This window comes from Littorina saxatilis, linkage group LG6 (genome assembly GCF_037325665.1).
Source record: "Littorina saxatilis isolate snail1 linkage group LG6, US_GU_Lsax_2.0, whole genome shotgun sequence".
Classification (NCBI taxonomy): Eukaryota; Metazoa; Mollusca; class Gastropoda; order Littorinimorpha; family Littorinidae; genus Littorina; species Littorina saxatilis.
In genome coordinates this window covers 51,338,568-51,361,995 of record NC_090250.1, presented here as the reverse complement: position 1 = coordinate 51,361,995, position 23,428 = coordinate 51,338,568, and the positions used below count along the sequence as shown (strand labels likewise).

General features: G+C 42.8%; 2 protein-coding genes across 2 annotated transcripts; one reads left to right on the top strand and one right to left on the bottom strand.

Moving 5' to 3' along the window:
• Window positions 1–1,382: 1,382 nt before the first annotated feature.
• Window positions 1,383–3,573, bottom strand: LOC138968045 (uncharacterized). Its single transcript, XM_070340607.1, has 2 exons — window positions 2,793–3,573; window positions 1,383–2,182 (listed from the first exon to the last, which is right to left on the bottom strand). Exons 1-2 carry the CDS (start codon window positions 3,571–3,573, stop codon window positions 1,383–1,385), a joined length of 1,581 nt encoding a protein of 526 aa, XP_070196708.1.
• Window positions 3,574–5,487: 1,914 nt separating this feature from the next.
• LOC138969496 (uncharacterized) lies at window positions 5,488–19,899 on the top strand. Its single transcript, XM_070342302.1, has 11 exons — window positions 5,488–5,615; window positions 6,028–6,093; window positions 7,077–7,127; window positions 7,682–7,732; window positions 8,490–8,540; window positions 10,784–10,825; window positions 13,882–13,938; window positions 14,667–14,753; window positions 15,884–16,141; window positions 18,523–18,649; window positions 19,681–19,899. Exons 1-11 carry the CDS (start codon window positions 5,597–5,599, stop codon window positions 19,850–19,852), a joined length of 981 nt encoding a protein of 326 aa, XP_070198403.1. The 5' UTR covers window positions 5,488–5,596; the 3' UTR covers window positions 19,853–19,899.
• The last annotated feature ends 3,529 nt before the right edge of the window (window positions 19,900–23,428 follow it).

Sequence of the window (23,428 nt, the reverse complement as noted above, 5' to 3'; positions counted from 1 at the left end):
AAGAACGACAACAAATATTTACATGCCCTATACGGAGAACAGTGTTTGATGTTGTTGACATTAGGACGAAGTGCAGTATTGTAACAAACAGCAGTAGATAATAAAGGAAGCAAAATCCGGAAATATGAGTATCCGGAGCAGTCAAGACAACAGTTCTAGTATATCATAAACGCACAAGGATTTCACCAAGTAAATGTCAAGATTCCCACAACACGAATTATAGTTGCTATTTAGAACAGGATGATACAGGATGAGATAGCAGCACACAAAGGTATGCAATCAAAAATAAAGAAACAAATTGTTGCTTAAAAATGAAGGGTGACCGAACAAAAGGTAAAGCAAATCCCACAACAAACAATGGGATACTAGAATAATTATAAGCTTAAATGCAAGATGAACAAAATGTTCACAGAAAACAAGGAGACACAAGGTTAAAAGTAGTTAATGCAAATATTAAGCTCACCGTCAAAGTTAATGTTGTAAAAGGTTCTTAACACAAGTCTTGCACAGAGAAGTAGAATCTCAATTATGCATTACGTGTTCAGACTATAATATCGTCGAAACACCAGCCGCTGTCCTTGCGGATGAAAATAAGCCAATGGCTTCAGGGCTCGACACATACAATGCCGTCACTATAGCGTGACCGACCTGAGGCACTTATAGTAATAAGAAGCGAGCACGTCCAAGTCAGGTCACGAATTTAGCTGTGGAACACAGTTAACAAAGTTAGTTTGAAGATTCCTCAATATGATGAAGGCAGCGCGATTATGCTCACACACAATGCAGGGCTGGCACACAGTTGTATATCTATCCTTAAAGACACAGTCCACCTTTTCTCTTCTCACAGGTTTTGCTAAGAAGCAAAAACAAAAGGGGTTTTAAACGTAGGTTCACAACTCGTTACCATAGAACACGAACCAGTGCACAATATCACGGTAGTGATAAGTTTAGACACACAGAATCGTCACGGTAACTCACTTGCCCTTTTGAGTTCAGGAACTCGAACGGGCGCACAAAATATTAAGGTAGTGAACGATTTAGACACTCGCCCTCCTGGGCCGAGGACACGAACGGGCGCACAAATAAAAATTAGTGCACGATCTACACACTTGCCCTCCTGGGGGGTCCGGGGGTATGCTCCCCCGGAAAATTTTTGAAAAACGGTTAAAATCTGGTGCATTCTGGGCCTTGTTTTGAGGGTTAAGAGCAGCATTGTTTTGGTGCTAAAACTAGTAAAAGTCAAAGCAAGGTACATGCTTTTTCCAGGGGTGGGGTTCCGGAACCCCTGGAAACCCCCCCCCCCCCCCCCCTGGGTCCGGCCCTGCATACATACATACATAATCTCTCCCAGCAAGCATATGGACTCATGATTGTTTGGTACGTTACACAAGTGTAGCTGCAGTCATTACATGTACGCTACCCGGGTGGGGGGAGTGTTGCCGAAAAAACGGTGTTGCACCGTTATACACCCAATGAGGCGACACAGGACTCCCCTGGGGGGGCAAGGGGTGTGCCTGAGGCCCCGGCTGGTGGTGAAGGCGCTGTGATGCGTGCCACCAGTAGGGGGGTGGCAAGGGGTGTGGCTGAGGCCAGGGCTGGTGGTGAAGGCGCTGTGATGCGTGCCACCAGTAGGGGGGTGGCGAGAGAGGCAGACCCGAGGGGCCCGGGTGTGAAGAGGTTGAATCACTCCGCCTCGGTTCACGGATGGCTGGTGACATTGACACGTGGCTGTCGCGGTCGCCAACAGCCTGCCATGGCTGTCTCCCTATTTCAGAGAAGCGAACAGATGGTACGTTGTGTAGACGGTGTCTTGGTGGCTGTCCCCAGGGTCGTTGCTGTTCCGACATCTCGTAGTGAGGGGGATGCTGTGCAGGGGACTTGTCCGGGCTAATGACCGGATCCTCCAGCAGTGGTTTGCGGTGGCCACTGTGGGTAACGTCACGCGGCTGACCAGCGTACTTGATGTTGCACGCCAGTCTGCCGGTGCCCTGACGACTGGGATGCAGGTCGTCCCTGTACAGGGCCTTGCGTGGAGCGCCGTTGTTGGTGACGAAGGTCGGGGTGTGGTCGACCAGCGCCACCTTCGCCTTGCTGCAGGCCCTGGACAGTGCGTCGTTGGAAGCTAAGCCGCCACAGATTTCTTGAGGAGATGTTCTCCCCAGGGTGGGATAATTGAGGAGAACTGTCGAAGGGCATTGGGAAACACCCTTTTCAATAGCTTGACAAGGGCGCTCCATGTTGATTCTGTTATAGTGTTGTCCCGACATGTGTTAACGCCAATGTGGACCGTGACGTGTAACACACTCGGGCACTGAGGAATGTTTTGCAGCCAGTGTGCTAGGTCGTCCAGGGTTAGGCCAGAGACACTGAGATTTTCAGCCCGTTTCCCAGGAAACGTGAGCTCTGGCCTAACAGGTCGAAGTACTGAGTCCCCCAGTAGCACATGGGTTGTCTCTGCGGCCACCCTACACTCTGCTAGTCGCTGTCGCGGTGTTTTCTCGGGGTGCTGGCGCAGCTGGTTGTTCGTAGCGGGACTGTTGACTGTGGGTTTGTGTGTTTCTAATGTGTGCTCTTCGCCGTCTTTTTTGTGTGGGCATGTCGACAGATTATCTCCGTCGGAATCCGACAGCACAGAACATTTGTTAGTAACTGTGACGCTGCAGATATCAACGGCTTTGGCAGTTGTACAATGATCTGTTGTGCTGGTTGGAGGCAGGTGTCTGTTTGCACGGAAGATGTCTCTGGCTTCTGGTGTAAACTTCTTTGTTCCTGCAGTTGCTTTTTGCAGTCACCTAGTTGTGATTTAAGGGAGTGAATTTCTTTGGAGAGAATGCTATTCTCTTTCTGAAGTGTTTCCGTGATTTCAAGAATCTTGTCAAATTTCATCTTCATGTGCTGCTTCAGTTCAACCTTAACCTGCATTTTTGCTGTTTCTATCAGCGAAATGACATCATCAGGCAGGGCTAGGGAGGGAGAAGCAAAGGTGGGGGCTTCTGTCACGGTGGTTGCCTCTGGCGCCTGATCGGCTGTGGTCAAAGAATCAGCGGGGGGCTGTAGGAGGTGCATTGGTGAGACCTGAGGGTCATTCACACTTTCACTGTCAGTGACAGTGACCTCAGGGGGTCGCACATTCACGGACGGTGAGGAGGGCACAGGATCAGAGGAGATAACGGCACTGCTGGTTATGCCACAGTCATCGTCCTTGTCACGGTCTGGTGCAACTTGCTCAGTCTCAAGGACTGGGGCGGGGGGAGGAGTGGGCGGCCGGGAGGGGGTGTCGGGCTGACCGCCAGCGGGCGAGATTAAAGTAGGGGACGTTCCCTCAGCTTGCTCTCGAAGCCGACGCGAGGCTCTGATGGGTCTTTCGCCTAACTGCGGTTTTTGCTGATCTGGCACCTCTGTTCTTGTGGGGTCTGTATCGCTCATGACCAGACCGCCGCTGGCAGAGCGTGACGTAGATGGCAGCGGCAGCCTGGTCAGCTCGGCATGTAGAGTAGTGCTATCAGTAGTGCTGTCAGTTGGCAGTTTGTTTAGTGTCTGAATGCACGGTACAATGTTGTTGAATTCCGTCATCCTCCACGTAGGGCATTTGTTGCCTTGTATCAGAATTGTCCATGTGGTGTAAAACACCGTAATGGTGACAAGTTTAGTACTGCCGCATTGCACCACGATTTTTGTTCTGTGTGTATACGTGCATGCCATGAGTGCGAGTATGTGTGTGAGAGTATTTGATCGTGATTATATTCTTCTAAAGATCTGCTAATGTAAGTCCCCTATTTCAGGAAAAGTTGAATAATCGTACTCATTGATTCAAACGTTACCAGGTTTGACAAGGGCTGTTCTTCTGATAAGGGCTCTTGTGTTTACAACAGAACACGCGCGTTTCAATTATGTAAATCTGCAATAGGTTATGTTTTGTCAGTGACAAAGATTCACTATGATCAAGTGAACAGACAACAATCCATTTTACCAAGCAAAAAAACATAAACTTGAAGACAAGTGTGCAATATTGTCATTCGTAATCCGATTACAAAAACAACAGTGCACAACACACCTGCCCAACTGTACCGGATTGTGTCAAAACGTGCTGTATGTCAAAACACCGATAAGTGGACTGTGGAACTGTGCCGAATAGTACTCCTATCATGAGTGTTGAATAATTCGCCCTCTTTCCTAGATGTACCGTAAACCTCCGAAAGGAAACGAAAACGGTGTCTTGAAAGTTGATAGTATTGTTACTGTTCATGTGAATGCAATAACCCCGTGTCTGTTTCCTAAACATAAAAAATCCATTCGTGTCGATTTGTGTTTCTTCTTTTTGTCTTTGATTCTGCCCCCCCCCCCTCCCCTCCCTCCCTCAACCCCCCGGGGGTCGGGGTGGGGTGCGAGTTAACTGAAAACTCAGTGCAGTTGTATGGCGTATATCACGACAAACCCCCCAGGGCGGGGATGTAGCTCAGTCGGTAGCGCTCTGGATTTGTATCCAGTTGGCCGCTGTCAGCGTGAGTTCGTCCCCACGTTCGGCGAGAGATTTATTTCTCAGAGTCAACTTTGTGTGCAGACTCTCCTCGGTGTCCGAACACCCCCGTGTGTACACGCAAGCACAAGACCAAGTGCGCACGAAAAAGATCCTGTAATCCATGTCAGAGTTACCCAGCATGCTTCCTCCGAAAGCGGCGTATGGCTGCCTAAATGGCGGGGTAAAAACGGTCATACACGTAAAAGCCGTGGGAGTTTCAGCCCATGAACGAACAAACAAACAAACGAATGTGACAAACCCTTGAGACAAGGCCTAACCCTGAGTACATTCGGACTCAGACTGAGTGATCTTGCTACCACCTCGCTCTCTGACACGAGGGAAATCTGACCTGTTAATATGTTTATTTCGATATATTCTGACCTCTGACCTTAAAGTCTTCTATCTGTTTCCGGAATACCGCTCAATCGAACCTTATCATTGTTCAGCAAGCTATGTAATATGGTTTACAATTGCATTCAAAACAATGCTGGTCTTTAGAATCTCGATTAGGATGCTTTGGTTTGGTATGTTTGTCTGTTTTGGGTGCGCGTGGACTTTCTTTTCGTAACCGACGGGGAGCAAAGAATGTGCAGCAGCTGTGGAGAAAGGCACAGATGTTGGGCAGCTAATTTTGATCGTAAGAAATGTTGTTTCTAAAGCTACTTTCAACTTCAAGCCACAAAACGTGACGAACCCGCGAAAGGACGTGAGAACGAAATGCATCCAATTACCAACGCGTGCCCTCGTTCCACGACCTAAAATGAGTGACGTAAAATCCATTCTGACTATTTTGCAGCCTCAACCAAAAGCAACTAAGAAGTATGGTTTAAAGTAATCGAAGTGATATATAAGTTGGGATCAAAGAGACTGAATAGGAATGACACGTTTTGTGTTGTCTACTGTAAATTGCTAATTTACGTGACTATCTTTCGAATTTCAACGATATGAGAAAGTGTCAGGGCTTTTTTTTACTTTATATACGGTAACAGGAGGCATTGACGACTTCATGTGTTGAGAGTTTTGACACGGTCCAGCCTTTCTTCAATTACCTTGCTTTCTGACAAAAGGATAGCAACCATGTTACACCCTCTTTACGGTGAGTCATTCTTTACACTTGAACAGTATTTTACATTTCTAAGATTTCTTTTAAAAGAGTGGACATGGCTTACAAAGTCTGAATGGAGTTGTACCATAAAGCGCGGGGTAAAATTTTACTCATACTCCCTCACACACACACACACACACACACACACACACACACACACACACACACACACACACGCACGCGCACACACACACACACACATACACACACACACACACACACACACACACACACACACACACACACACACACACAGATATTTCAACATGACGCGAAATCTGATGACGTACATGATAGAGCTGAATAATGCTTGTAATAGTTGTTGAAAACTTGATTGTTGGCAATCATTAATGAAAACTGTTAGCGTTTTTAAATTTATCTTGTTATTCTCTTTTTCTTTCAGTTGGGTTATTTCTACTTTTGGCCGCGTCGTACGGTGTCGGGGCAGAAAATTGTCATCCATTCAATCGTAAGTACATTAATATGTTCTGAATTATCCAAGTTAAAGTCCAGTACTAACACAACGAATGGCAATCAATATGTACAATTCAGATGCATAATATCTTTCTTAGTTTGCATATTTCGAGAGCCTCTCGATGCACAGGGTTCAGTACCAAGGTTTTTAAAAGGTACGAATTTTATAGAGAGAACGCAAAAAGGTACATGGTTGTCAGCAATATGTGCAGTTCCGTGTTTTTTTTGATACAAATGGAAAATAAAATCTGGAAAAAAAAGAAGAAAAAAATCCCTTCTTTAAGTTGTTTACGTCCCTTTGTTTTCAGATTAGTGGGTGCATACATTAGAATCTGTAAAGTCTAAAAAGCTCAACATGTGACACATTAGTCACTGTTTACATGCAAATTGTTTTCACCATAAAACATACTGTATTATTACTGAACGTTGTCGCTGCACGAATTCACTGTTATCGAACGATCAAATGTTTTAAAAATGGTAAAAATTAGTTTAATTGAAAATAAAATACATTGTTCAAGTTCTACGAATTGAAGTACTTTGCGTGGGTCTATAATTATTATTGGTCACGTAAACAAAAGTGTACGAGTTAGTTGTGCTATGTCTACATTGCCTATGTACTGAAACATGAAAGTTCTTTATGAAACTGAGAGTTGTAGTACTATCAACTGTGCCACCACCATGCAGCCTGTCATAACTGACCTCTGACCTGGCTCTTCCCATTGTCTGACCTGCCAACATGTTGCACTTAACACTTTCCCGCCAAACTGTATCCTTATGCTAATCAGTTTCACTCTGTACCTAGCTCTGCTAGTGAATGCTCCTTTTAAATATCTTATGCTCTATACATTAATGAATAAACTTTGTGATAGACAATCGTTTGATGTTATACTGAGATGGCTGAGAGTGTGACCCTACGATAGCCTCCGAATACGAACACCAAAATACAATATTATTACAAGAGTGAATTTACTTTTCCAGCTAATGTCAATGGATGTACTTCCGACGACCAAATGAGTGGGTCCTACGTTGGTGCGTATCTCCCTTCTGTGCTCACATGTGAAAGGTTTCGGGGTTGCTATTAGAGAGGTCCAGACAATACTGACTTTGATCACAACGTTACGTTTACGCGCGCGCGTGTGAGTGTGTGAGAGAGAGAGTGTGTGTGTGTGTGTGTGTGTGTGTGTGTGTGGGTGGGTGTGGGTTAGTTAGTTAACTGAGTTAGTTAACTGTTGCTTAATGGGTCCAGCGGACCATTTAGGCCAAATCAGGACCCCGGGTGTGTGGGTGTGTGTGTGTGTATGTTTGTGTGTGTGTATGTTTGTGTGTGTGTGTGTGTTAGTGTGTGTGTGTGTGTGCGTGTGTGTACACGTGTGTGTGTGTTAGTGTGTGTGTGTGTGTGTGTGTGTGTGTGTGTGCGTATGTGTGTGTGTGTGTGTGTGTGTGTCCACGCGATCGTTAACTTTGGGAGGAAGGTATCTTTTTACTGAACAAAACTTTAGAGGAGTGAAGGAGGGGTTATATCTAACTGTCTGTTTGACTGTCCGTTCGTAATTTATTTTGAGTGGAATTCTTTTTTGTTGCAGACCTCGACACTCAGCTGACCAATGCACAGAGCCTGGAGAAGATCCCCGGCTGTACGTAACATTAATGCCCGTCCATAAAAAACAAAAACAATAACAAAACCTGGATAGAGTCGTTTATTTGCCGATCTTTGTTTTGAGAACTATATTGGATAGGACAATTTTTCTGTTCTGACAGTTATTATTTCTCTGTTTTCTTTAGTTTAAGTTTTGCTACAAATAATGTTCTCGTACAACCGAAACAGATAAATCTGAAGAAAATTTGAATTAGTCTGACTTGCACTCTAAACTGTATGATGTTACTTTTAAGTATCTATAGGCGGCTTTCTACAGTGATTTGTGATTTGTGATTTGCGTAGAGGGGCTGGGAAAGTGGTTTCAGTGAATGAACAGAATCATTGATTACCAATGGAAAAGAACTCTGGATATTTTTTTTAGGATGTTGTTTGTTTGTTTGTTTGTTTGTCTGTCTGTTTGTTCGTTTGTCTGTCTGTTTGTTTGTTTGTTTGTCTGTTTGTTTGTTTGTCTGTCTGTTTGTTTGTTTGTCTGTTTGTTTGTTTGTCTGTCTGTTTGTTTGTTTGTCTGTCTGTTTGTTTGTCTGTCTGTTTGTTTGTTTGTCTGTCTGTTTGTTCGTTTTTGTTTTGCTTTTTGTTTACTGTTCATTTTGGATTTGTTATCTTATTTATTTACTTTTGTACGGATTGAACTCATAGTTTTGGTTAAAATTGCTTTCAGCTTGCATTGAATAGTGCCTCTCCTCTATGTCTCCTCTTGCGTTCATTGTTTGGTAAATGTGTTGTTTTTGTTTCAGTTATTATCAACATCACCATCAGCATGCACATGTATCTACATCCTTGTGAAAGTAAGTCTTTCTGTGTGTGTGTGTGTGTGTGTGTGTGTGTGTCTGTCTGTCTGTCTGTCTGTCTGTCTGTCTCTCTGTCTCTCTCTCTCTCTCTCTCTCTCTCTCATCGATTGCCACAAAAAGCTTATAAAATGCTGCTTTATTTACACGAACAAAATAAAAGAACATGGGCGTCATCAGTTTGCTATGTGCTGTACAAATACGGCTTTGACCAAGTTTGGATTCAACAAGGCGTTGGAAATGAAAATGCGTTCATAACGGAATTCAAGAACAGACTAGTCACATTATACAAGCAAGAGTGGATAGAAACAGTACAAAGTAAAGAACGATTCCTTTTCTATAGCACTTTCAAGTCAGCCTTATCTATGTCTTCATACTTAAATGACCTGAAGCACGTCAAAGCAAGAAACTGCCTGATTAGGTTAAGACTTGGTGTCTCGCCACTCAAAGTGCATCGATTACGACACACTCGGTCGTCAACTGCTGAAGATTACTTGTGTCCATTCTGCGCAAACGAGACCGAAGATGAAATTCACTTTGTTTTGAAATGTCCAAAATATGCTGGTATTCGCGAGTACTACATACCTGCAAAATATTACAACCGCCCATCAAGCTTTAAACTGGCGCTACTTCTAGCGACACCAAACAGGCCAATATTACTTAGACTTGCAACCTTCATCATGAACGCGTTTAAAATACGCAGTGAGTGGGGACAGTGAATATGAGATATTGCACGATCTTGTTTTGAGTGTATGCTATTTTTGCTGTTTTTGGTCGATTGCTTAAAAAACAGTAATAAAGTTTTGTCTTTTTTGAAAACGTTAATGCGATGCTATGTATCAGAGATGCAACGATTATGCATATAACTGCTTGCAGATTTGCGTGTGAAAGGGCATGTGAAGGGATAGATGGAGTGATGAATAGATGGATGACGGATGAATGGTTGGACAGTCAGACGGTTGATTAGATGGATGGAGGACAGAGGGACAAGAGATGGATAGAAGGATGGATGGATGGATGGCTGGCTGGCTGGATGGATGGATGGATGGATGGATGGACAGAAAGAGGACAGAGAGACATGAGTGAAGTGCGACAGAGACTGGATTTTGTGCTGATGCTTACTGTCCTTTTCCAAACGTTTTGCTGTTGTAAATGCCTGTTTCCACTGTCGTCATGTCGACTGTCATTACGATGATGATGATTTTTTTTTATTATGATTAATATTACAATGATTATTTTTCATGAAGCATGAATGATGAAAATGTGTACACCCCGAATTGAAATGGGCCCAAGGCCCAATCAATAAACCATCCAGACTCCAGACTCCAGACTCTCTCTCTCTCTCTCTCTCTCTCTCTCTCTCTCTCTCTCTCTCTCTCTCTCTCTCTGTTGTTATTGGTTTCGTTGTTGTTTTCGTTGTTGTTGTTGTTCTTCTTGTGTGTGTGTGTGTGTGTGTGTGTGTGTGTGTGTGTGTGTGTGTTCTGAGTACATGCATGTGTGCGTGCGTGCGCGTGTGTAAACAGTGTGCCTTGGGGTCAGTGAGGGTGGATGTATGCGGTGATGCTGCTCTTCTGTTGTTGTTTTATTTATCTGTTTTTTTGTGTAGTTTGGTCAAAACGCGGTTATCGTTAAAAGAAAAATAATAAAACAATTATGGACTGAAAAAAAAAGAAAAAAAAATATTATGGACTGCACCATCTTGCAACAGTTCCTGCTGATTAGAATCGCCCTTCCCATCCTTCTGTGTGTGCTTTCTCCAGCAGTAAAACAGTCTGGCTAACTATTTTTAGATCAGCCAAGGCTTCATTGGGAAAAGTTGTTCCTCCCAGTGGACACATACCAAACTTTACATCCTGACTGCTTCCTCAGAGAGGAATTGTTTTTTTAGTTATACATTTTCCACACTGCATGGTGTCAGTTAATAATTTCATTCATGTCAAAATTCAGTTCCCAATCCCCACATAAAGCATCCTGGTTGTTTCCTGGTACGTGGCAAAGGTTAGGGATTGTCTTAGTCCGTATACATACAAGCCTTGACAACTCGCTTGTACGGGAAAGACAGTGCTTTAAACAATGAATTGATAAACATGTGTATCAACGAAGCAACTTGAGTATATCATTCATACACGTGTCTCACGCACCTTTAACCATCCGCGTGAGATGTTAGCAGGGACTACCTCGAGGTTTCGGTTAGTTTTGTTTTGCAACGCTCTTGTATTGCTATGGTCTTGTCATTGTTTCAGCGTACCGACATGCGGCTCTCGACCTTTTTTACGGAGTAACAGGTACAGTAATACACATTCAGAGACCGAGAGAGAGAGAGAGAGAGAGAGAGAGAGAGAGAGAGAGAGAGAGAGAGAGAGAGAGAGAGAGAGAGAGAGAGAGAGAGAGAGAGAGAGAGAGAGAGAGAGAGAGTGAGTGAGAGAGAGAGAGAGAGAGAACTCAGAACTCAGAACTCAGAACTCAGAACTTTATTACATAAGGATAAAGGTTTTAGGCTTAGCCTAATCTTCCAACCTGTCCTTGGAACATATACAGAGAATAATTGTAAACAAAAGCAAAGACTGCGCACATACCTCATCAAAGTATTAAACTAATAAAAAACCAAAATAATGGTCGAGTATAAACATAAAAAATATTAGACTCACAAAGTCATATAAAACAAAACCAGACACAAACAAACGTAATTGTTTTTTAAAATTTCTTAAAAAAGTACAGCAATGTATTGCCGAACAGGGCCATATACAGGCAGCTAAAGTTTCAAGAAGAAGGGGGAGGGGGACGAGGGATTACACATTCAGATTAACTACATATACAATATTTAAAAAACAAACGAACACTTAAGAGCATTGCATACATTATCCGAGTACACAATGGAAACTAAACATCAGGGGCAGTTTATAGTGTGATCAAATGTGTGTGCAACTGCCTTTTAAAGGCCTTTAAGGATGCGGATCGTTTGATTTCTATTGGCAAAGAATTCCACAGAGATGATCCTGAAAAAGCTAAGCTGGATTTATAAAGATCTATACGAGGAATTGGAGGAAGTAAATTTTGAGACCCATACCTCTTCGTAACATGTGTAAAATAGGATTGCACATAACTGGGCACATCACCATGAACTAATTTATACATAAAGACAGCCTTATTGTATGCAAGGTGGGTTTTTAGGGGAAGGAAATTAAGGCTGTTTAACTTCATTTCTGGAGACATGTGCGATTCATACAGGATAAGTTTTGCAGCACGACGGTACAAAGAATTGAGTTTCAATAAGTGAACATCACTGCAGCCATCCCACAATGTCGAAGCAAAATTAATATGAGGCATTATATGAGCATGAACGAACATTTTTAATGTTTCAGATTTGGCATAATGTTTGAGTTTTGACAACAAATACAAATTCCTTGATAACACTTTGCAGAGGTTGCTTATGTGTGTTTGCCATTTCATTTCTTCATCGACAGTTACACCAAGTATGCGATGTTCTTTAACTTGCTGTATTTGAGTTGTACCTAAAGACGGTTGTAATTTAAGAGGACTTATCTGATACTTTTGTCTTGTGGTAATAACAATGCTTTTAGTTTTTTCTGGGTGCAGTATCATGGCATTTGATGAGCACCATTCCGCAACTTCGTCCAAAGTGTTCTTCAGGGAAGAATTTACTGATTCCAACGAGGTGTTACTGGTATGAATAGACGAATCGTCTGCAAAAAACTCGCATTTGACTTTATCATCCGATACATGTAAAGGCAAATCATTAACGTAAATACAAAAGAGAATAGGTCCTAATACAGACCCTTGAGGGACGCCATATTTTACTAGTGCAGTAGACGAATTCTGGCATTGTAGAGTGACATATTGTGTCCGGTCAGCAAGATACGATTTAAAGAAGTCACAGACCGACTCGTTTTTCAAATAATAGTGTAATTTTTTCAACAATATGGAATGATCGACTAAGTCAAATGCTTTCTTAAAATCCAAAAAAAATGCTCCTGTAACTTCAGACTTGTTCATTGCTGACAGCCAAGCTTCACAGAGAGACGTAAGAGCTGTGTGGCAAGAATGCTTGGACCGAAAACCGGATTGAAACTGATGGAGAGAGAGAGAGAGAGAGAGAGAGAGAGAGAGAGAGAGAGAGAGAGAGAGAGAGAGAGAGAGAGAGAGAGAGAGAGAGTGTGTATGCGTGTGTGTGTGTGTATGTGTATGGTGTGTGTGTGTGTATGTAGTATGTGTGTGTATGGTGTGTGTGTGTGTGTGTGTATGGTGTGTATGTGTGTGTGTGTATGAGTGTGTGTGTGTGTGTGTGTGTGTGTATGTGTGTGTGTTGGTGCGTGCATTTTTGTACCGTCTCTTTCGTATAAGTTCTGTCGCCACCTACGTCATTCATTTCATTTCATTTATGCCTTTGACCCCGTCCGGGGCATAGGCCGCCAACAAGAGCTCGCCAGGCACTCCGATCCTGGGCCAATCTCTCCAGTTGTCTCCAGGTGTAGCCGATGTGTTTCACCTCTGCCTCCAAGTCACGACGCCAGGTGTTTCACGGCCGGCCTCGTCTCCTCTTGCCCTGCGGGTTCCATGTGAGGGCCTGTCGCGTGATGCTGGTTGTCGTCTTGCAGAGTGTGTGGCCAATCCACCGGAAGCGTCTTTGCAGAATGTCCTGTTCTACGGATAACTGTTTTTATGTTCGCTGCCAATGTTGCTGATGGTGTCAGGCCAGCGAATTCTGATGATTCTTCTAAGGCAGGTGTTAATAAAGGTCTGGATTTTTCTTGTGATGGCAACTGTAGTTCTCCAGGTTTCGGCTCCATACAGCAAGACTGACTTCGCCGTGGTGTTGAAAATCCTGAGCTTGGTGTTGATGCTCAGGTCTGCTGATGCCCATACGTTCTTCAGTTGAAGGAAAGCTGCTCTTGCTTTGCCAATCCTACGTACAAGAGCGATAAAGTACTAGATAGGCGTAGACAGTAACGCTGAGTAACACACGTGTCCTCTTTAGGTAAACTGTAGAAATACGAAAGAGACGGAACAAAAACACAAACAAACAAAGATTACACAAACAAACAAAAAAAGAAAGAAAGTGCATGTGCTTGAAAATGGTCAAACCTACATTAAAAGGACATTGATTTCAAGCTATACGTATTCTTTATGTTTTGTTCGATTATTTGTTGAACTGTTTGTTTAATTTACTGTTTTTAAGGCTGTTGGGTTGATAATTACTTTTGCTAGTTAGTTAGTCAGTTAGTTAGTTAGTGAGTTAGTAAGATACGTATAGTATGTTACTTTTTTGAACTTATAATAATTTTAGTACATTAAGTGTTGTGACTTTTTCTGACTTTGGCAGAAAGTCCTCTCCAACCGATTGGAAGAAGAAAGAGGGCCCACTACGAGAGTGAGAACGGTAGGTTCTGAGAGTGAAAGAGAGAGGGTACAGTGCGACCACTTTTCGATTTTCAAGGAGAATGAGTCTGATTGGAAGCAAGTCTCTGTCACATTTACTGAAAAAAACAAAAACCTTAGGAGTTCTGTGCGTTTTCCATACTGTTTCCGTCTTGGAAATACATTAGATGATAGTTTGAGAGAAAGTGAGAGAGAGAGAGAGAGAGAGAGAGAGAGAGAGAGAGAGAGAGAGAGAGAGAGAGTGTGTGTGAGGGAGAGTGTGTGAGGGAGAGAGAGAAAGAGAGAGAGTTGACGATTCCTCATTATACGAGGATAATAGTGTAATCATTGGTTTGATTTTGGGCTCACCAGAGTAATTTGGGAAGTCAGACAGAGAAGAAGAAAGACAGAGAGAAAGAGAGAGAGAGGAGGGGGAGGGGGAGAGAGACGGACAGACAGACAGAAGACAGCTAATAGGCGGACATACATACAAACAGATAGAGACAGAGAGATTACAAACCATAGAGAGAGTGTGTGTGTGTGTGTGTGTGTGTGTATGCGTGCGTGCGTGCGTGCGTGTGTGTGTGTGTGTGCGTGTGTGTGAGCGCGTGTGTGTGGGCGCGTGTGTGCTTGCGAGTGTGCGTGTGTGCGTGCTTCCACGTCTGTCTATTTGCCTGTCTGTCTGTCTGTCTGCCTGTTCGTGTGTGTACGTGCGTGTGTCTCAACGCCCTGCTTCCTGGCCTGTTTCAGAACTGCTGATACAAATGCTTGACAAGCTTTGGAGCGACACGGGACGTCACGGGGACTGTATTCTCTTCCTCATCAATAAATACAGAGGTGAATAAATTCAACATTAAAAGCAAACCAGATATGACACGATATGGCATCCATACAGGTACTGAACGCTTTACCTGCATACCTGTTACTGGTTCAGCATAAACAGTGGTCACTTTCTTTGGCTGGTTGCTAAAAGTACTGACAGGCAGTATTAAAATACCTCAGAAATCTGAAAATAGAAGGTGACAATTACACAACGTTGGTTTTACTTTGCGTTTTTTGGTTTGCTCAACGTAAATTTCACGTAAAGTTCGCAACGTTGTTAATGACACGAAAAATTCACATTTTCGCAACGTCGTATTTACGTTGTGTGTTTGCTGGGAAATCCCTCATGGCGGGAGGAGGCTAAACTTGCACCTTAACACTTTCTACCCCACCTATGTTGACCAAGTTTTTTTTAGCCGAGACCAGCTGTGCCTGCAGCAAGTCACTCAGAATTGTAGTAACTGTGTAGTAACTGTGTATCAACACGCTGGAAATCAGGCGTTAGATGGACGTTACAGGAAGTGACTGAAGCTACCACTGAGTCTGAGCGGATGTATCCGTACCTGGTCAGATGGAGTGGGTACGGATATATCCGAACCTGGGAGACAATGAGTTAAAGCCAACCTTGTGTGTGGGTATCAACACGTGATCCTTGACCATACTGTCTTGCAAACAACACAGTCATATTCTAAGACAAGTCACAGCATCAGTTATTGATTTTTGTTCGGTGTGTCCCTTGTGTGTCCACTTTAGGTAGGACATTCTTTTGAATCTTTTGTTTTGTCCTGAATTAAACGTTCCAATGATTTAAACATTTTTTTTTACATTTTTTTTATTTGAAACGGATGCTTGAAACTTAACAGTCTTGCTCAGTCTGTTGAACATACGAATGTCTGTAAAAGTGTTTTAATCATGTTCCGGTCAAACTACGATGTCTTGATCAGTGTATGACATTGGCTGTAAGAAATGTGTTCAACATTTCTGTGAAATACTCATGTCTTGTCGCAGTCTGTATCCGTGATCATTGTCTGAAATGTGCCCTTCTCTGTTATTCTCTTAACATATCAGTCTGTAAACCTAACTTGTTTCACGGAATGGTCCAAGTCCCATGTTCTGTTGTCTGTGTTGTGTTTTATTCTCCAAAGGTGCCGCGGCCTTGGCATTCAAAACAAAGAATCCCAACTATTACTCATCACCAACAACCACAATGAAAACAACGACAACAACAACGCCAACAACAACTACAACTACACCAACGACAACACCAACGACAACACCAACGACAACTACTCCCACCACAACCACAACAACACCGACGACTACTACTACAACTCCCACTACAACCACAACACCTACAACCACTACTACGCCCACAACAACGACAACAGCCTTTGTGCAACCAGGTAATTAACGTGTGGTGGTGGTCATGAGGTTCTCGTCGCCGTTGTTGTTGTCGTCGTTGTTGTTGTAGTTGTTGTTGTCGTTGTTGTTTCTAGGTATTTTCTGCAAACCTTTGCACTCTTCGTCTATTCGTTACTGCCAAGTCTTTGGGTTTTTTCAAATCGTACTCTTTTCTCTCTTTTATTTTGTGTTACTGCAGGTATTGTTTTGCATTGTATTGTAATGTGTTACTGCAGGTATTGTTTTGCATTGTATTGTAATGTGTTACTGCAGGTATTGTTTTGCATTGTATTGTAATGTGTTACTGCAGGTATTGTTTTGCATTGTATTGTAATGTGCTACGGTGGATTTTTTTTTTAAACATAATTTTAGCTCGTTATTACAATTAATATTTGACTGTATGCCATGCTCTTGTCGCTCATTCGATATGAAAATAGACAAGTCGCGTAAGGCGAAAATACAATATTTAGTCAAGTAGCTGCCATTTTTCAGCAAGACCGTATACTCGTAGCATCGTCAGTCCACCGCTCATGGCAAAGGCAGTGAAATTGACAAGAAGAGCGGGGTAGTAGTTGCGCTAAGAAGGATAGCACGCTTTTCTGTACCTCTCTTTGTTTTAACTTTCTGAGCGTGTTTTTAATCCAAACATATCATATGTATATGTTTTTGGAATCAGGAACCGACAAGGAATAAGATGAAAGTGTTTTTAAATTGATTTGGACAATTTAATTTTGATAATAATTTTTATATATTTAATTTTCAGAGCTTGTTTTGAATCCGAATATAACATATTTATATGTTTTTGGAATCAGAAAATGATGGAGATTAAGATAAACGTAAATTTGGATCGTTTTATAAATTTTTATTTTTTTTTACAATTTTCCGATTTTTAATGACCAAAGTCATTAATTAATTTTTAAGCCACCAAGCTGAAATGCAATACCGAACCCCGGGCTTCGTCGAAGATTACTTGACCAAAATTTCAACCAATTTGGTTGAAAAATGAGGGCGTGACAGTGCCGCCTCAACTTTCACGAAAAGCCGGATATGACGTCATCAAAGACATTTATCAAAAAAATGAAAAAAACGTTCGGGCATTTCATACCCAGGAACTCTCATGTCAAATTTCGTAAAGATCGGTCCAGTAGTTTAGTCTGAATCGCTCTACACACACACACACACAGACAGACGCACATACACCATACCCTCGTTTCGATTCCCCCTCGATGTTAAAATATTTAGTCAAAACTTGACTAAATATAAAAATACTATGACGAGATGTGCGATGCTAGGTTTGCACGAGTTGAGTTTTCAAATATTAAAATGCGAGCGAAAATCGAACTTTTCAATATTTAAAAAAACCAAAACAACAACGAATGTAAACCTGGTAGCATACAGCAAGCCCTGTAGTATTCTGTGTATCCTATATTCTGTACTTGCGGTCCGTCTGCCTCAACCTTGTGTCACCGAGGCAGGAGTGTCCAAATTTAAGACGCGTCTTGTCTTCCTGAACCTCTCTTCCAACGTGAAATCTCAGAAGTCAAAAGCAACATAGAGCGCAACAAGACGCCACAGTGGGAATTACAGCGTCACGTGCAAGTTCTCAAAATTCTTGCAGACGAGAGAACAAACTGCTTTCAGAATAACGTTTGTCTCGGTGACTTTGTAGTCCTGTACTTGTTTAAAAGTCCTGTGTACATTTCGGAGTTGAGAGAATTTCTCACTTGATTTGAGTCAAGGGGTACCCAGACATGAATAATCACGGAGTTGATCGGGCACCACCCTGGTACATTTTGCGTAATGGCCGAATCCAAGATGGCCGCCATCGGCCGCATTGAAAATCCTAACTTTTGTGTTTTTGATATTGTCATCATGAGCAGTGGAAAATGACTTGTGAGCTCGAGATCCCAGTCAGGCTAAAGTTTGAACCGACCTCATTAACACGATTATACACATGTGTCAATGTATTATGGTTTACTTTTCACACGGGTTTGATCTTTCAGGAATGTAAGATATATTTGTTTTAATCACACTGGTGTGTTTTTCGTGTGTGTGTGTGTGTGTGTGTGTGTGTGTGTGTGTGTGTGTGTGTGTGTGTGTGTGTGTGTGTGTGGTGTGTGTGTGTGTGTCTGTGTCTGTGTGTGTCTGTGTGTTTGTTTGTGTTATTGCATTGTGTTGTATTGTTTTGAATCTAAGTGCATTGTGTTGTATATATCGTTTTGAATTGAATTGCATGACATTGTATTGCATTACATTGTATTGTATTGCACTGCATTGCATCATGTACATTAAATTGTATTGCATTGAATTGTATATCATTGTAATGTACAGCATAGTTTTGTGTAGCAACGTATTTTATTTATGTTTCATTCATTTTGACCAGGCCACTGCACGAACTGTTCCATGTTGGCGTGTCTGCTGTCTCCCCACGTGATCACGTGTCCCGCGGGACAGGGCTTCTGTCTCACGTCTGTCCTAGACAACAATGGCGGCAGAGACATCACAAGAGGGTGGGTGATATAAGTAATATAAGCGTTCGCTTGAGCTCGTGTCTCTATTGTTTCTCGTTTTATTTTGGTATCATGATGACGGGCGCAGTGGCGTGGTGGTAAGACGTCGGCCTCCTAATCGGGAGGTCGTGAGTTCGAATCCCGGTCGCTGCCGCCTGGTGGGTTAAAAGTGGAGATTTTTCTGATCTCCCAGGTCAACTTATGTGCATACCTACTAGTGACTTAACCCCCTTCGTGTGTACACGCTTGCACAAGACCAAGTGCGCACGGAAAAGATCCTGTATAATCCATGTCGGAGTTCGGTGGGTTATGGAAACACGAAAATACCCAGCATGCCTACCCAACGAAACTGAGCGGAGTGAAGCTGACTATATATAGTATAGTGCTCTCAGAGTATCGTGTGGGGAACTCAAATGGGCAAACGAGCTCACACGTCACCAGAATTTCTGGAACGCTGAAGAAGAACAAGAAGAAGGTATCATGTTTTAATTGAATAAAACCTTGTTTAAACCAAGAGGGTTGGTCTCACGTGCTCGCAGAAATGTACACACAACAAAATGTACATGCAAATACACACAATTTTACACACAACAAACTTAACATGCAAACACACACAATTCAGTTCAGGAGCGCTTCGTCGCTTATTCTTTCTTTATTTGGTGTTTAACGTCGTTTTCAACCACGAAGGTTATATCGCGACGGTTCATCGCTTATAAGTCCAGCGGTTGAGTACAGATTGGTTAGAAATGTCCCCACACAAATAATACAGTGATGACATATTTCATGCTTGAGTTCAGACGAATCGGCCAAGGAACGCGGGAGATATTTATAAGCGACCAAAAGCGTGACGGACGGACGGACGGACGGACGATTGTACGGATGGACGGACGGACAGACGGACAAAGACGTTGCAATGATACAGATGAGGCGTGACTGTGTGGCTTACTTGTAACAGAGAGAGTGATTCCGAGACACTGAAATTGAAAATGACGTCTCGTTATTTACCTTTTCCTCTTTTTCGGACATGGCAGGTGCGCCGATCAGGCCAAGTGCGACGCCATCAAACGTGACCCAGAATGCAACGGTATTGAGATCAACACGCTGTCCAACGGCATTTCTTGTGAGTACTGCTGCAAGGGAGACAACTGCAACAACCCCCCGCAACTCGTGCCCAACGTGGGAACTCAGTATCCCAAGCCATGAGAACACAGCTTGTAATGTTGGAAAAACAGAAACTCTGATCAAACATGTTCTCTTTGTGTGAATTTCTTTTCTTGTGTGTTTGCTTCTCTGTAACATGAAACGTTGTGTGAAAGGCACAGTAAGCCTCCCGTAAACCATCACAGATACTGTCAGGCTTTTACACACAGTACCAACACCCTTTCGTTTAAACACTTACTGCTTGAGAACATCCTAGGTGCCCTACGTAAAGAGCGAGCAATTTTTAAGGAATTATTTTTTTCGTGGCCAGCCGGATTGTCTAGTATCACAGTCGGACGCCTCGTGTTGGCGCCAGACCTAACGTTTAAAATCTAAATAATAAATTGACAGCTTGTTACACAAACATTCTTAAATCACGATGGCTCAGGGGTAAGATAAAGCACGCAAAATTAAATTCTTTGAAAATTGCTCGCTCTTTACGGAGGGCACCTAGGATGTTCTCAAGCGGTGAGTGTTTAAACGAAAGGGTGTTTGTACTGTGTGTACGCGCCTGACAGTGTCTGTGATGGTTTACGGGAGGCTTACAGTGCCTTTAAAGAACAAGTTCAGTTCTTCCTGATTTCATTAGTCCCGCATTGGCATATATAGGTTCAGGGGGCGGTAAAACGAACAAACATATTATATACTAGATGATTACCCGCTTCACCGGGTACCGGCTTCGCCGGGAGGAAGTAGAGCCGAATACCAGGCTGCGCACGAAGGAAAGGAGATAAACGCGCAAAACACTGGAGACCTTCTAAAAATAGTAACGTGCAGTGACCTTCTAAAAATAGTAACGGAATGGGAATATCCGCGCGCCATACGAAGGAAGGGAGGTAAACGCTGAAAACACTGGAGAAGATAAGGAAGAGTTACTGGTAGTGGATCCAGACAAAAAAACCAAAATCGGTTCAGCTCTGCGCGCTGAGAGCACGTGTATCTCATCGACCAGGTTGTGTCCCGGGTGTACCTGAATATGGCCACCAAATTTGAAACAGATCCATCGAGAACCTTGGCCGCGCATCGCGAACAGACACACACACAGACACAAGTCGTATATATATATAGATCCACACACATATACGCAAAGGCACGCTCGCGCAAACATACAAACACGCGCACACACACACACACACACACACACACACACACACAACACACAGACACATTAAACACGCACACAGATACACACGCACGCACGCACACACGTATACGCACATGCACTCACGAACACATACACACAGTTCATTAATTTTGTTTCAGCTGTTAACAACCCAAGAACAAGAACAAGAATTTAATCCGCATCAAAGCCATTGGTATTTGTCCTGGTGTGGAAATACGCATACATTAATGCACTCCTTGCGTAAACGATGAAATGATATATATTTAAAGAAAAAATGGTCAAAGGGCTAACAACAACAACAACAGCATTAACGACAACAACAAGTGCTTTTCACACCCACAAACAAACACGCACGTACACACACACATACACACACACACACACACACACACACACACACACACACGGAAACACACACACACACACATCCTCCCACATATCTCTCTCTCTCTCGCTCTCTCTCTCTCTCTCTCCCTCTCTCTCTCTCTCGCTCTCCTCCCCCCTCTTTCTCTCTCTCTCCCTCTCTCTCTCTCTCTCTCTCTCTCTCTCCCTCTCTCTCTCTCTCTCTCTCTCTCTCTCTCTCTCTCTCTCTCTCTCTCTCTCTCTCTCTCTCTCTCTCTCTCTCTCTCTCTCTCTCTCTCTCTCTCTGAAGTATGACAATCACTATAATATGTAATATCTGATACTGTAAATATGAATTTTAAAGAACAGACAAACCAAAAACGATTTTGTTAAAAAGCAGGCGAAGAAAAACACAACGTAAGCTCACACAAAAACCTAAAAAACTAAATCTCATAACGTAACACACAGTTATTGCTTCGACCTCCACTCAGGTATATCGTTGTTATTCAATACCTCACGCCTCAATCACAGAACGCGCTCGTGACTCAAGTTTATAAATACAAAACTCCGCTTTTTTACTAGCTGATTCAAAATATTTCACAGTCATGTGCACCAGGAGTATTTAAAGATGTAAGAGCAGAAGTCAGTAGAACTGGTCGGCCCTGGAACCATCATGCTCCCCTGATAAGGCAGTGAATGTGGGAAGTGGAACCATTTCTTTATCTACCGTATTCATTCTGTACAACATAGTCATTTGGTTCGGGTTGCAATTTTAACAACAAAATCAAATCAGCAAGCCAAATACAAAAATAAGACAAGAAATTCCTATGAGGTAGGAAAAACACCCCCGTCAAAGGGAAATAACCTTCTCAGTTGGTGGCAGTGACTGAGTGAGAATGGTTATTTCCCTTTGACCATGAAGATGTCCCTGTATAAATCCTTGTATAATTTTAATCCACCAATAACTCCGTAACCGTGTGTTTGACTGGTCCTAATTTTTGTAAGGACCGTCTCAGGAATGTATAGAACATATTCACCAAGTTTGGTGACGATCGGTCCGTTCATTCTTGAGATCTACATGCGAACACAAACACACAAACACACAAACAAACACCCAAACAAACACACAAACACCCAGACAAACACATCGAGCGAAACCTATACACACCCCTATACCGGGGGTGTATAAACAAAACAAAAACTAAAGTTGAAAGGGGGAAAGATAACCATAGAAGAAACACGCTGAAAACAAAACACACACAGACAATAGACGATGTTCGGAAATGACTCTCGCTTTTGTGTGTGTTGTGGAGGAGTGCCTAATCCTGCTTTTCGTGTGTCAAACATTGTGTGTGAGTCTCTAACGAGGGGTGTGTCTGAAACACGTGTGTCAAACATTGTGTGTTAGTCTCTAACGAGGGGTGTGTCTGAAACACGTGTGTCAAACATTGTGTGTGAGTCTCTAACGAGGGGTGTGTCTGAAACACGTGTGTCAAACATTGTGTGTGAGTCTCTAACGAGGGGTGTGTCTGAAACACGTGTGTCAAACATTGTGTGTGAGTCTCTAACGAGGGGTGTGTCTGAAACACGTGGACAAGAAGCACTTGTAGAAAGCTTGCCTCACTAAAAGCAAGGATATTCACTCTTTTACAACCGTTACCCGACAGGGTTATTTCCTGAATTAGTCTACAAGCAGTCTGAGTGGTGGGTTGATAATTGACAACTAACGGTAATTATAAGCGAAAAAGAACCCAGATTATATCTGAACGTTACGAAGAGATGAAGTAAAGGAATTAAATTAATTCGAGAAAAGGAAAAACAGTAAATTAGCAAAAAGACAAACAAAGTGCAAGAAGAACAGAAACAAGTCGCGTAAGGCGAAATTACTACATTTAGTCAAGCTGTGGAACTCACAGAATGAAACTGAACGCACTACATTTTTTCACAATGACCGTAGTCCGCCGCTAGTGCAGTGCAAAAGGCAGTGAAAGTGACGAGCCTGTTTAGCGCGGTAGCGGTTGCGCTGTGTTGCATAGCACGCTTTACTGTACCTCTCTTCGTTTTAACTTTCTGAGCGTGTTTTTAATCCAAACATATCATATCTATATGTTTTT

What these genes read in the sequence shown, in the direction of transcription:
- LOC138968045 (XM_070340607.1), bottom strand. Translation starts at nt 3,573, where the DNA reads ATGACGGAATTCAACAACATTGTACCGTGCATTCAGACACTAAACAAA. An exon ending in CTCCCTTAAATCACAACTAG is followed by an intron (nt 2,183 to 2,792) that starts GTGACTGCAAAA and finishes GCCCTTCGACAG; the next exon opens with TTCTCCTCAATTATCCCACC.
- LOC138969496 (XM_070342302.1), top strand. An exon ending in AAATTGTCATCCATTCAATC is followed by an intron (nt 6,094 to 7,076) that starts GTAAGTACATTA and finishes TTACTTTTCCAG; the next exon opens with CTAATGTCAATGGATGTACT. An exon ending in CCTTTTTTACGGAGTAACAG is followed by an intron (nt 10,826 to 13,881) that starts GTACAGTAATAC and finishes TGACTTTGGCAG; the next exon opens with AAAGTCCTCTCCAACCGATT.